Raw genomic sequence first — 11,109 nt, 5'->3', positions numbered from 1 at the left:
GACACCGGCCCGGGCAGCGCGGAGGCAGCCCCGGGGCAGGGCCCGACCCGAGCCGCGCCGGACCCAGAGGTGGGTACAGGGGAGCCGGGACCCCCACCCCCAGCTCCCGGGGTGAGGCTGGGTTCCTCCCCCCGCAACCATTGCACCCCCGATTTGTTTGTTGGGCCAGTTCCAGGGCTTGAACTCCGCAGCTCCCTCTCGGTCAGCTTTTTCTTGCTCTCTCGCCGCCGGGCACTTCACTACTTGAGCCACGCCCACGGCCCGGCATTTTGCTGCTTCATGGGTGATTTTTCTTTTCATTTTCCTGCCCGGGTTGGCTTCAAATCTCTGTCCTCCCGATCTCAGCTTCCTGAGTAGTTAGAATTACAGTTTAACATAACACCAGCTCCTGGCTGAGGAGCTCACTTGAGGGGCGCTGGCCATCAAGGTGCGACTGCACCCGGGAGGGGCTGGGGACAGTTCCATCTCCTGGCTTCTAGGAAGGAAAAGCAAGAGAAGGGGGGGAGAGCCCTGATCTAGAGTCCTAGGGGACAGCTGCCTAGGATCAGTGAGTGGCTGGGTCTTCTGGAGACTGAGGCTGCTGGCCAGACCTGGCTGGCCCCCTCTGGAGGCCCCAGACCTCACCCCTGGGTGGCTCCCTTGCAGCTTCCTAGGTGGCAGATTGCCCGGGCCCGGGTCATGCGCTGCTCCAAGTGCCTACTCTGCCTGTCAGCGCTGCTTACGCTCCTGGGCCTCAAAGTGTACATCGAGTGGACGTCAGAGCCCCGGCTCGGCAAGGCCTACCCAGGATCCCGGGACACCCTGCCTGGCCCCACAGCCAGCACTGAGCCCACCCTGCCTGCCAACCTCTCCGTCCGCCTGGGCCAGACCTACCCACTGCCCGCCACTTACTGGAACCAGCAGCAGTGGCAGTTGGGGGTGCTGCCCAGTGAGGATTGCCAGGCTTGGGGGGCTGCGGCGGCAGCCGAGATCCTCGACTTTGCCAGCTACCCCAAGGATTTGCACCGCTTCTTGCTGTCAGCAGCCTGCAGGAGCTTCCCACGGTGGCTGCCCGCTGGGGAAGCCAGCCCCGTGGCAGGCTGCTCTGCCACCGATGTCCCCTACCTGCTGTTGGCGGTGAAGTCAGAACCAGGGCGTTTTGCAGAACGACAGGCAGTGAGGGAGACCTGGGGCAGTGCAGCTCCTGGGGTCCGGCTTCTCTTCCTGCTGGGGTCCCCACTGGGCAGCGGGGGACCTGACCTGAGCTCACTGGTGGCCTGGGAGAGCCGGCGCTACCGGGACCTGCTGCTGTGGGACTTCCTGGATGTCCCATACAACCGGACGCTCAAAGACCTGCAGCTGTTCGCCTGGCTGGGCCACCACTGCCCGGATGTCAGTTTTGTCCTGCAAGTTCAGGATGATGCTTTTGTACACATCCCCGCCCTGCTGGAACACCTGCAGTCCCTGCCACCTACCTGGGCCCAAAGTCTCTACCTGGGTGAGGTCTTCACCAAAGCCAACCCCCTCCGGAATGCAGGAAAACCCTTCTATGTGCCAGAGTCCTTCTACCAAGGCAGCTACCCAGCCTACACGAGCGGGGGTGGCTACGTGATCGCGGGGCGCCTGGCTCCCTGGCTGTTGCAGGCGGCAGGCCGTGTGGCACCCTTCCCCTTCGATGATGTCTACACTGGCCTTTGCTTCCGTGCTCTGGGCCTGGTGCCCCGGGCCCACCCAGGCTTCCGCACAGCCTGGCCAGCAGGCCATGGTGTGAGCCCCTGCACACTCCAAGGCCTGCTGCTCGTGCAGCCCCTCAGCCCCCAAACCAGCATCCAGCTGTGGAGGCAGCTGCAGGACCCCCAGTTCCAGTGCTGAAGCCCCAGGTGTGAGGCCAAGCTCCGGAACTGGGAGAATACAGATGGTGTGGGAGCCCTCCCCCACCTCCCCTGGATCCCCTCTGGACAGTAACTTGGCAGTTTTGTTTGTTTGGTCTGTCCTGGGGCTTGAACTCTGCTTGGGTACTGTCCCTGAACTCATCAGCTCAAGGCAAGCGCTCTACCCCTTGAGCCTCAGCACCACTTCCAGTTTTCTAGTGGTTCATTGGAGATAAGTCTCATGGACTTTCCTGCCTGGGCTGGCTTTGAACCGTGATCCTCAGAGCTCAGCCTCCTGAGTAGCCAGGATTACAGGTGTCAGCCACCGGCGTCCATCTCAGGTGGTTTGTCTACTTTCTTGTCTTTGAAAAATGCACTCCCCACTCTAAGGCCTGGAGTTGTTTTTGTGTGTGTGTGTGTGACTCCCCCCAACGCCATCCCCACCGAGTGGAATGAGGCTCAGCTGAGTTCTGACCCTCACGACCAGACTCCCCTTCCTTGCTGGGCATGTCTGGTGGGCGTCCTGGACACGGCCAGGCTTGTGTCAGTCCATGGGAGGAGAGCAGGTGGCAGTCTCCACCCCCTTCATGGGCCAGGCCGACCCTCCAGCTTGGCTTGTGCAAGCTTCCAGGGGAAGCAGATGTGGAAGAGCCTTTGGTTTAATCTCTAAAAGCAGAAGCCCAGGGTGTGCCACGCCAACCATGCTGGATTCACCCCTGTGCCCCAACTCCAGGAAAGCAGGGACCAGAGCAGGCAGAGAACCAACTGTTGTCAGTTTATTCAATCTGCTGACCAGCTCTCACCAGGCAAGCTCCAGAGCTGTGCCCGAGGCCAGCCCTGATAAACAGGGGCTTCCGGGCCAAGGCCCTGGCCCGGCCCCTGGGGAAGGCACTGTAACAGGCTAGCCTAGGAACCGCTGCAAACACTGCCCCCAAGTGGCCCAGCCTGGAAGAGCAGGGATGAGACAGGCTGCAGAGGCGGTGTTTGGCTGGCTGGGGGCCTCCCCACTGAGTCCGTTGGGGGGGGCTGGCCAGCCCTCCCCACTGTGCACAGGAGGCCTCACTTGTCAAAGTGGTCCAGTGGGTAATGCTCCCCATAGGCCTGCAGGTGCCGGGCCAGGGCCTCCTGCTGCTTGCGGAGCCTGGCGGGCATCTCCTGGTACACGTCGGAGAAGAGCAGGTTGGGGTTGGGCTTCAGCTTCCGCTCTGCCTGCTCGAAGGCCTCCATCACCTGGGGGACATGAGAGGGTGGGAGGCTGCGGCCCCCCCACAGCCTGGCCTCCCTAAGGGACCTTAGCCAGGGGACAACCAACACGCCCCATCCCAGCAGGCATCAGGCAGATCCTTGCAGGCCGGCTTGGCAGGAGCCTGGCACTGTACTAGTGCAGGGATCTGTAGTCTCTCAGTGGTGGGCTCAGGGGCACAGGATGGAAGGGACGTATCTAGGATGATGTCCTCGGGGTGTGGCCAGGACGCAGGGCCCTTGCCTGACCCCAGGCCTGCCCTCACCATGGGAGTGCCACCCCGGCTCCAATCTCAGCTGAGGTGGGCATCTGCTGGCCTCTGGGTGGGGAGTCTCACCACACGTGGATCAAGGCACCCAATTCTCCCACTTCTCAAGTGGGTGCCCCGGGACCCTCCTCAAAGATGAAGGGACTGTGAGGACATGGCTGGCTGCACTGTCCACCCTCAGGACGGACAGCATCGTGCCCGGGTGCCCAGAGGCTGGCCCTCACCTTCTTGCGCGACTGCTTCCGCCAGGCCCGCTCCTGCTCCTCGTCCCACCAGCCGCGGCTGAGCAGATGGTGCCTCAGCCTGGAGATGGGGTGGTCCTGCTTGTCCCAGTAGTTCACCTCGTCCACGGAGCGGTACGCCGAGCTGTCGTCACTTGTACTGTGGTGGCCGATCCTGCCACAGAGGGGCTGAGTCAGGAGGGGTCTCCCAGAGCGGGGAGGCAGGCCACAGATGTCACAGGGTGATGGCCATGTTTTGGGGACAGCGACAAGGGGTTGGAGGGGGAGCGGGAGGAAGGCAGGCACCTGTAGGTCATGGCCTCGATGAGGAAGGGCTGGTTCTCGGCCACAGCTCGTCGCCGGGCCTCTTTGGTGGCATTGTACACGGCGAACACATCGTTGCCGTCCACGCGGATGGACATGATGCCGTAGCCGGGGCCTCGTGCCGCTGTGGGGACAGGAGGAAGGTCCATCGGGCCCAGGGCTCAGATGAGGAAAATGCGGGGGGACGGGAGGGCCCCCAAGCAAAGAGGGGGGCAGGAAGGCAGAGGGAGGGAGAAAGGGAAGGAAGAGAGCCAGACAGGCTCCCTCACCAACTCCTGTGCCTTCCCTGGTACCAGATATCACAGGAAGAGAGCAAGGTAGGAATGGGGTGCTGGGGGGGGGGCGGGGCCCTTACCGATGCCATCCCCCCGGTACTGCTCGGAGGTGGGTGTGGAGATGGCGTAGCCGTTGTTCCGGCAGAAGAAGATGATGGGGCACTCGAGGGTGGCGGCGAAGTTGAAGCCGGCGTGGGCATCGCCCTCGCTGGCCGCCCCCTCTCCAAAGTAACAGATGACCACCTGGTTGGCGTTGGCCCGCTTGGCCGCATAGGCCGCTCCCACAGCTGCCCGGGAAGAAGAGGGCTGTGAGCTGAGAGACCCCAACCACAGCCCACTGCTGCCGCAACCTGCCCCCCCCCAGGGCTCCGCTCAGGTGGTCACTCTGGGAGGGCCCACCCAACACCAGAAGGGGCCAGTGAGGGGGTCCAATCCCTGAGTGGTCCTCTTTCTATAGACGGTGGTGAGGGGACCTAGGCTGAGCTCTGGGGACTCAGGTGACAAGGCCTACTGCTCTCCACCTGCTCCTCCCCTCTGACTTCCCGTCTGCTCTTTGTAGTGGGGACAAGGGCTCATAATGGCTTTTACCTTCTGATCAAGGACAGTGAGGGGAAGGGGACCAGAGTCTGGGAAATCCCAGAGTGGGGTCACGCTAGCCCCAGGGGGACACAGCCTCCCAGGGCCTGGGCCAGGCTCTGAAGGCTGGGCCCATGGTGAGGGGTGTGTGGCAGGTCAGGACCTTGAGGGATCTGCGTGGCCAGTGGAGAGGATATAGTGACAAAGTGGCGCTCCTTGCAGCCATAGTGCACGGGCATCTGGCGCCCCTTGCCGGGGTCGCTCATGTTGCCGTAGCACTGAGCCATGAAGAGTTCCAGGGGGTACTCGCGGTACATCAGCACACCTAGGACGAGGAGGCAGCTGTGAGGGGGTGGAAGTAAACACCCAATCTGTGGGTTACCCAGGGCCAGCCTCTCGCTCCCCACAGTGCCTGATTCCCAATGTGGACACAGAAAGGGGTATGGTGGTGGATGCCTGTAATCCCAGCACTCAGGAGGCTGAAGTAGGAGGATCGCAAGACCCAGGCCAGCCTTGGTCTCAAATACACAATGATAGGTAGACAAAGTAAAAGGTTCCCGGAAATCAGCAAGTGCCACAGACAGGACTCAGTGAGCAGGCCTTCTAGAAAGCCTGGGCCTGTTCTAAGGATCAGACTAGACAGTCCAGTTTGTGAAGAGGTGGCAGAAATCCACCTTTTCTGTTCTGTTGATGGTACAAGATATGAAATGCAGGGCCCCAGGCATGCTAGATAAGGGCCTCACCACTGAGCCACACCCTAGTCCAAGACTCGCCCCCCCTCCCTCCCTCCCTCTCTCCCGCCCAGCACAGGAAACTTTTTAAAGAGTTCCAAGTAATATGGTTCCTGCCAGTATAGCCACTAATTCACACCTGTCCACCACAGTCCAGCAGTAAAGGCCTTTCTGCAAACAAAAGCCCTGGTGGACGCCCAGCTGCCATAAAAGGCACAGCTCCTGACTAAGCGGCCCTGAGCTGCGCCTGCGTCGCTGGCTTGGTGTCCTGCCTCCAATTGTGGGTGTTTAGCTTCACCCCAGCCTCCACTCAGGCCACTGCACTGGGTGGACCACACACGCCACACGCCCAGCTGAGACACGGTCCCTTCCCTCCCTGGCCTTCAGGGGAGGGGAGGGGTGGCCCACGCCTCCTCTGGCTTCGTGGACTTCCATGGGAGAGCACTTGTGGGGAAGATGTGTAGGCCCCAGAGGGAACCCCAGGGCTGAGCCATGGGCAGACGTACCTGCCTCCCGGTACTGGCCAAACACCAGGTCTGTGCTGTCCAGGGCAGCGGCACTCCCCACGTGGGTCCCCTCCTCGCCGTAGTTGGTCATGTAGAAGGAGATCCGGCCCTGGGGGTGGCAAGACCCGGACGTGGAGGTTACACGGGGCAGTAACAGAACTGTGTGACCCTGTCCACTGACAGCACGCCCTAATCCAGCCGCCTCCCTGCTGCTGATGGCCCTCAGAGGGGCAGTGAGGTCACCCTGGTATTTCACAAGTCTCTCAGCAGGTGGTGGCAGTGAGCCAGGAGAGGAGGCGGTGGCCTGGCAGCCAGGGAGGGGCAGAGGGGTGAGTCTTCAAAAGCTGTTAGTGGTGATGGAGAGGACCACCCAGGTGCCCGGCCAGCTCCCAAGGCCTGCCGAGGACACTGGTGTTCTCGGTCTCCGTGGCAGCCCGACGTGGGTCAGTGTTGGCCAGAGGCTGCCGAGGAAGTCTGCCTTTGCCTTCCGGACAGCAGAAGAAGCCTCTGCTGGCACCATCTCTGCCTCGACCTCCTTCTACCTTGCGCAGAGCCATGATGTTCAACCCGTGGCAGCCATTCTGTGAGCATGAGGCAACATGCCCAGGTACTAACACACCAAAAGGGTAAAGCAGAGACAGAGGCTGGGTGCCTGGCAGGGCTGCTAAACCACTGAATACTTCTAAGGCAGCACCTGGAAGTGGAGAGTGAAAGGAGAACAGGGAGGCCAGGGGAAGGTGGGAAAGATAAAATGCAGGGTCCCAGGTTGCAGAGGGGGCCTCTGAGACCTACACCACAGGAGGACACGGGGAAGGCAAGTCTGCAAGCCTGAGCCTGCTGTGAAGCACTGAAGAGAGATGCCAACTAGGTCCAGGGCTCCGAGAAGTCTGGCTCAGAGCTGCAGAGCTCCTGGCATGTGCTCTCCTCCACATGCTATATATGTGGGCCTGGTTTTTGGAGCTGCTGAACAAGTGCTTTCTTGCTTTTTTTTTTGTTGGTTATGGGGCTTGAACTCGGGGCCTGGACACTGTCCCTGAGCCCTTTTGTTCAAGGCTAGTGCTCTACCACGTTGAGCCACAGCACCACTTCAGGTTTTTGAGTGATTCATTGGCGATAACAGTCTCAGGGGACTTTTTTTGTCCAGACTGGCTTTGAATGTCTATCCTCAGCCTCCTGTGTAGCTGGGATGACAGGCGTGAGCCACCAGCGCTTTCTTCTAAGCCGGGTGCCACTGGCTTATACCTGTCATCCTAACTATTCAGGAGGCTGAGATGTGAGGATCAAGGTTGAAAGCCAGCCTAGGCAGAAATTAATTCCCCCCCCCCGCAAAAAAAAGGCCAGAAATGGAGGTGTGGCTCAAGTAGTAGAGCACCAGCCTTGAACAAGAAAGCTAAGGGACAGTGCCTACGTCCTGAGTTCAAGTTTTACTATCAGTATGAAAACATTTTCAAAATAAACCAAACCAAGGTGGCCAACACATGCAGAAAGAAAAGGACCAAGAACTAGCGGCTCTCACCTGTAATCCTACTCAGGAGGCTGAAATCCAGAAGACTGCGGCCGGCCTGGGCCTTGTCCCTCTGCCCTCTCCTAACACAGGGTGCCGAGCTAGGCACACAGTATGTGTTTTTAGTGACTAAGTCCATCCTTCTGTCCTTGGGCTGGACAACCCCCCACCCTATTCTTCTTCTGGAGCCTCAAAATCCCCATGGCCAGAGGATCTCCATCCTCTTACTCCCGGGAGGGGCCCTCTGGTCGCACATGTGCAGGCACACAACCCCAAGCATGTGTGTGCTAGAGTGCACGCGCAGACACGTGCACGTGCACGCGCGCGCACACACACGCATGCGCACACACACACACACGCACGCGCACACACACACACACACGCACACACACACACCTGCCGCTGGGACTCATAAAGGATTCGGTCCATGGTGTTGAGCAGCGTCATGCTCCTGTAGAACTTGAGTACCTCCTCCTGGGGCAGCTGTGAAGACGCACAGGCAGACAGGGGAAGTCAGGACTAGAGGGGATGTGGGCAAGGGGCTTGGGAGTGGGGGGGTGGAGCAGGGAGCAGCCTCACATGGGGGTCCTCGCTGGGGTTGATGATTTGGCCCTGGCGGTCCATGACGCGGTAGATGGGGATTCCGGAGATGACATTGGGCTGGATGAAGTCCAGTTTGTCTACGAACTCGGCGGAGGCCCCCGGAAACTGGGGCTTGTCATCCAGGGATGAGAACTGCTGCTGCTGCCTGCAGGGGTGCTGGGGGAAAGGGGCCAGTGTTAGGGGCAGTAGCAGGCTCCACATCACTCGGCCCTGGTGGCCTGGACTCTGGGGGGGGGGGGGTTGTGGGTGTGCGCTCACGCGCATGCTGTGGTTTGAACTCAGAGCCTTGCTCTTACCAGAGCACTTGAACCAAACCCCCAGTCCTTTTTGCTTTCCTGATTTTCTTCAAGTGGGCCTGGACTATGATCCTATTATATTTCCTATATAGCTGAGATGATAGGTGTGAACCCCTACACCCAACTTTTTATTAGTGGAGCTTGTTGCCTGGGCTAACGTTAAACTGCCATATTGCTGCCTCCACTTCTCGAGCTGCTGGGATTACAGGCATTTGCCAACACATGGGACCTTTAACACATTCATATGGTGACACCTTTGGCAAGTTATTACAGTGTGTGTCTCAGTTTCCTCATCTGTAAGATCAGAACACAAACAGTAACAGCTAGAAACAGCAGAGCACTCACTCTGCAAGCCTGGGCCCTGGCTGTAAGCCCCAGCATCAGGAAGAACAAACAAAAAATACACACCCCACATAGAGCTCTTAAAGAGAGTCCCCAGGCCCATACTCTTCATTGTAACATCCACGATCTCCCCAGGCTGGCCATAAATACTTCTCCATCTCCCACTTCTAAGGCTGGCACTCATTCCCACCTAGTTTCCCTACTAACCCCAATACCACACACTAAGGAGACCACCCAGAAGAGAACTTAGCTCTTTTGTTTTTTTTAGGTCCGGTCGTGGGGCCTGAACTCTGGGCCTGGGCGCTGTCCCTCAGCTCTTCAGCTCAAGGCTAGCACTCTACCACTTGAGCCACAGCGCCACTTCCGGTTTTCTGGTGGTTTATTGGAGATAGGAGTCTCACGGTCTCTCCTGCCCGGGCTGGCTTTGAACCGCGATCCTCAGATCTCAGCCTCCTGAGTAGCTGGGTTTAAATCTTTTTTCATGTGTTCCCTGCCTTCAAAACGGAGATCACTTGGTGAAAATATTATGAGGTTTAAAGACTGTGTATGTAAAATATTCAGCAGAATGTCTGCAAGACATAGGGTCAGTGTCTGGAAGACATAGAGTCAATGCAGAAAAGATGCTGGCTGGGAATTCTACCATACCTCCACTCTCTTCTCCCTGCCTCTTTCTCTCCTCTCCCTTTCCTTCCCGCCCTTCCCCTGTTCTCCAGAGACCTCCTTTCCCACAGCCTGGCAAACCTTTCCATAAGCTTCTGACCCCTCTCCGCCAGCTCTGGCTCCTACAGTAAGATCCACCAGCCTACTCAACAAATATTTGAGCCCCTGCTCTGTTCCTAGCCCTGTGCAAGGTTTCAGGGAGGAGAGCAGGGGCTGGGCGTGCAAAGAGGTGGTGATTCCAGCCCTCCCACAGGAGAGGCCGAGAAGGCTCTTCTGAGGAGGTGATTTGGGCCACACAGGACACAAGAAGCCCAGGAGGAACATTCTGGGCAAGGGGGAACATTATATGCAAAGGCCAAGGAGCGAAGAACGTGGGGAGCAGAAGGTGTGCAGTGGGGAGGAGTCCTGTGGTGCACCACACCTCACCAGGTCACGAAAGGGTACCATGCTCTCTCCCCCACCCCATGGAGGCCTGATGCCCAGGGGTTTCTCGGTCTCTGCTGATCTTTTTTTTTTGGCCAATCGTGGGGCTTGAACTCAGGGCCTGAGCATTGTCCCTGAGCTTTTGTACTCAAAGATAGCACTCTATTACTTGAGCCACAGCTCCACTTCTTTTTGGTGGTTCACTGGAGCTAAGAGCCTCACAGACTTTCCTGCAAGGCTGGTTTCAAACCATGATCCTCAGAGTTCAGCTTCCTGAGTAGCGAAGATGACCAATGCTCAGCTTCTGCTGATCTCTTTTACAGATTTACTGCACAATTAAGCCAACTAGGAATGCACAAACCTCCCTGCAAACAGCCCAGGTCCCAAGAGACAAGAGAACTGGGGGCTTGCCAGAAACAATGTCTACAACAAAAACCAGACACAAGTCACTTGAATCACCACAGACACGCTGATTGTGCCGCTCACTGCACTGCAACTCCTGCTGGTTCACCTACATGAGATAAGATGGCCACAGCCCACATTCCAAAAGAGGCTATTTTTCAAAACACTGGACCACGGAGGCACCCACCTATCTGGGACCCACATACCTCCCCTGATATGAACCCTGGAAAGCTGGAGGAAATGACTCTCCCCTAGGGCAGAAGGGAGAAGCACCGAAGGAAGAGACAGCCTGATAGCCAGCAATGCTGTTTTAGTGCTAACGAAGCTCTTTCTCCATCACTCAGCCTCCTGACTGCCTGGTCATCGAGCAGCATGGAGAACTTTGGCTGTTACAATCAGAGAACGGCTACCGCTTTAGCAGGATCAATGAGATGGGTGCCAGGCTGTGCTTTGCATATCCCGCCCACGTTCTCAGGGCATTAGGATGACTTGCCATTGTGGAGAGGAAAATGAGAGCCAGGGAAATACAAAATGGCTGACACCAGGTCTCAACCTTTGTGGGTGAGAGGTTAGGTGGGGGAGGGGGGTGGAATCTACATCACACCTTCCAACCTGGCAGGGCTGATTCAGACCCCCACACCCAAGCTTTGGCTGGGCACAGGGGCACTTGTCTGTCATCTGAGCTACTTGAGAGTCAGAGATGGCAGGAGTAAAGTTCAAAGCCAATGGTACAACAATAACAAAGTTAATGAGACATCATTTCAGAAAACAAGCTGCATGTAACATATACATCTGTAATCTCAGCGATGCTTGAGGTTCAAGTAGGAGGACCACAGTCCAAGGCAGATCCTGGGCAAAAAACAAGAAAATGTTATCTAAAAAAAA

At 58.0% G+C, this 11,109-nt stretch overlaps 2 protein-coding genes across 3 annotated transcripts in view; one reads left to right on the top strand and one right to left on the bottom strand.

The window, feature by feature from the left end:
- Nucleotides 1–1,928, top strand: B3gnt8 (UDP-GlcNAc:betaGal beta-1,3-N-acetylglucosaminyltransferase 8). The gene is made up of 2 exons (XM_013036111.1): nucleotides 1–69; nucleotides 646–1,928. The coding sequence occupies exon 2, from the start codon at nucleotides 679–681 to the stop codon at nucleotides 1,849–1,851; it is 1,173 nt and encodes a 390-aa protein (XP_012891565.1). The 5' UTR covers nucleotides 1–69; nucleotides 646–678; the 3' UTR covers nucleotides 1,852–1,928.
- A 681-nt stretch (nucleotides 1,929–2,609) lies between these two features.
- The window catches only part of Bckdha (branched chain keto acid dehydrogenase E1, alpha polypeptide), an 18,442-nt gene continuing 9,942 nt past the window's right edge, over nucleotides 2,610–11,109 (bottom strand). For both annotated transcript variants that reach the window (XM_013036125.1, XM_013036126.1), the window contains exons 2-9: nucleotides 8,078–8,257; nucleotides 7,895–7,981; nucleotides 5,995–6,103; nucleotides 4,921–5,082; nucleotides 4,262–4,468; nucleotides 3,889–4,030; nucleotides 3,586–3,757; nucleotides 2,610–3,080 (exon numbers count right to left, since the gene is read on the bottom strand). In XM_013036125.1, the coding sequence (XP_012891579.1) occupies nucleotides 2,910–3,080; nucleotides 3,586–3,757; nucleotides 3,889–4,030; nucleotides 4,262–4,468; nucleotides 4,921–5,082; nucleotides 5,995–6,103; nucleotides 7,895–7,981; nucleotides 8,078–8,257 (1,230 nt within the window). In that variant the 3' untranslated portion in view covers nucleotides 2,610–2,909. The remainder of the gene's footprint in view (nucleotides 3,081–3,585; nucleotides 3,758–3,888; nucleotides 4,031–4,261; nucleotides 4,469–4,920; nucleotides 5,083–5,994; nucleotides 6,104–7,894; nucleotides 7,982–8,077; nucleotides 8,258–11,109) is intronic.

The sequence above is a fragment of the Dipodomys ordii genome, unplaced genomic scaffold, assembly GCF_000151885.1.
Source record: "Dipodomys ordii isolate 6190 unplaced genomic scaffold, Dord_2.0 Scaffold249, whole genome shotgun sequence".
In the NCBI taxonomy this organism is placed as follows: Eukaryota; Metazoa; Chordata; class Mammalia; order Rodentia; family Heteromyidae; genus Dipodomys; species Dipodomys ordii.
Note: the sequence above shows the minus strand (reverse complement) of the source record. Positions and strands in the feature narration are given on the sequence as shown.

Bases quoted from the DNA above. Each gene is read 5' to 3' on its own strand.
- B3gnt8 (XM_013036111.1), top strand. From the start codon at position 679: ATGCGCTGCTCCAAGTGCCTACTCTGCCTGTCAGCGCTGCTTACGCTC.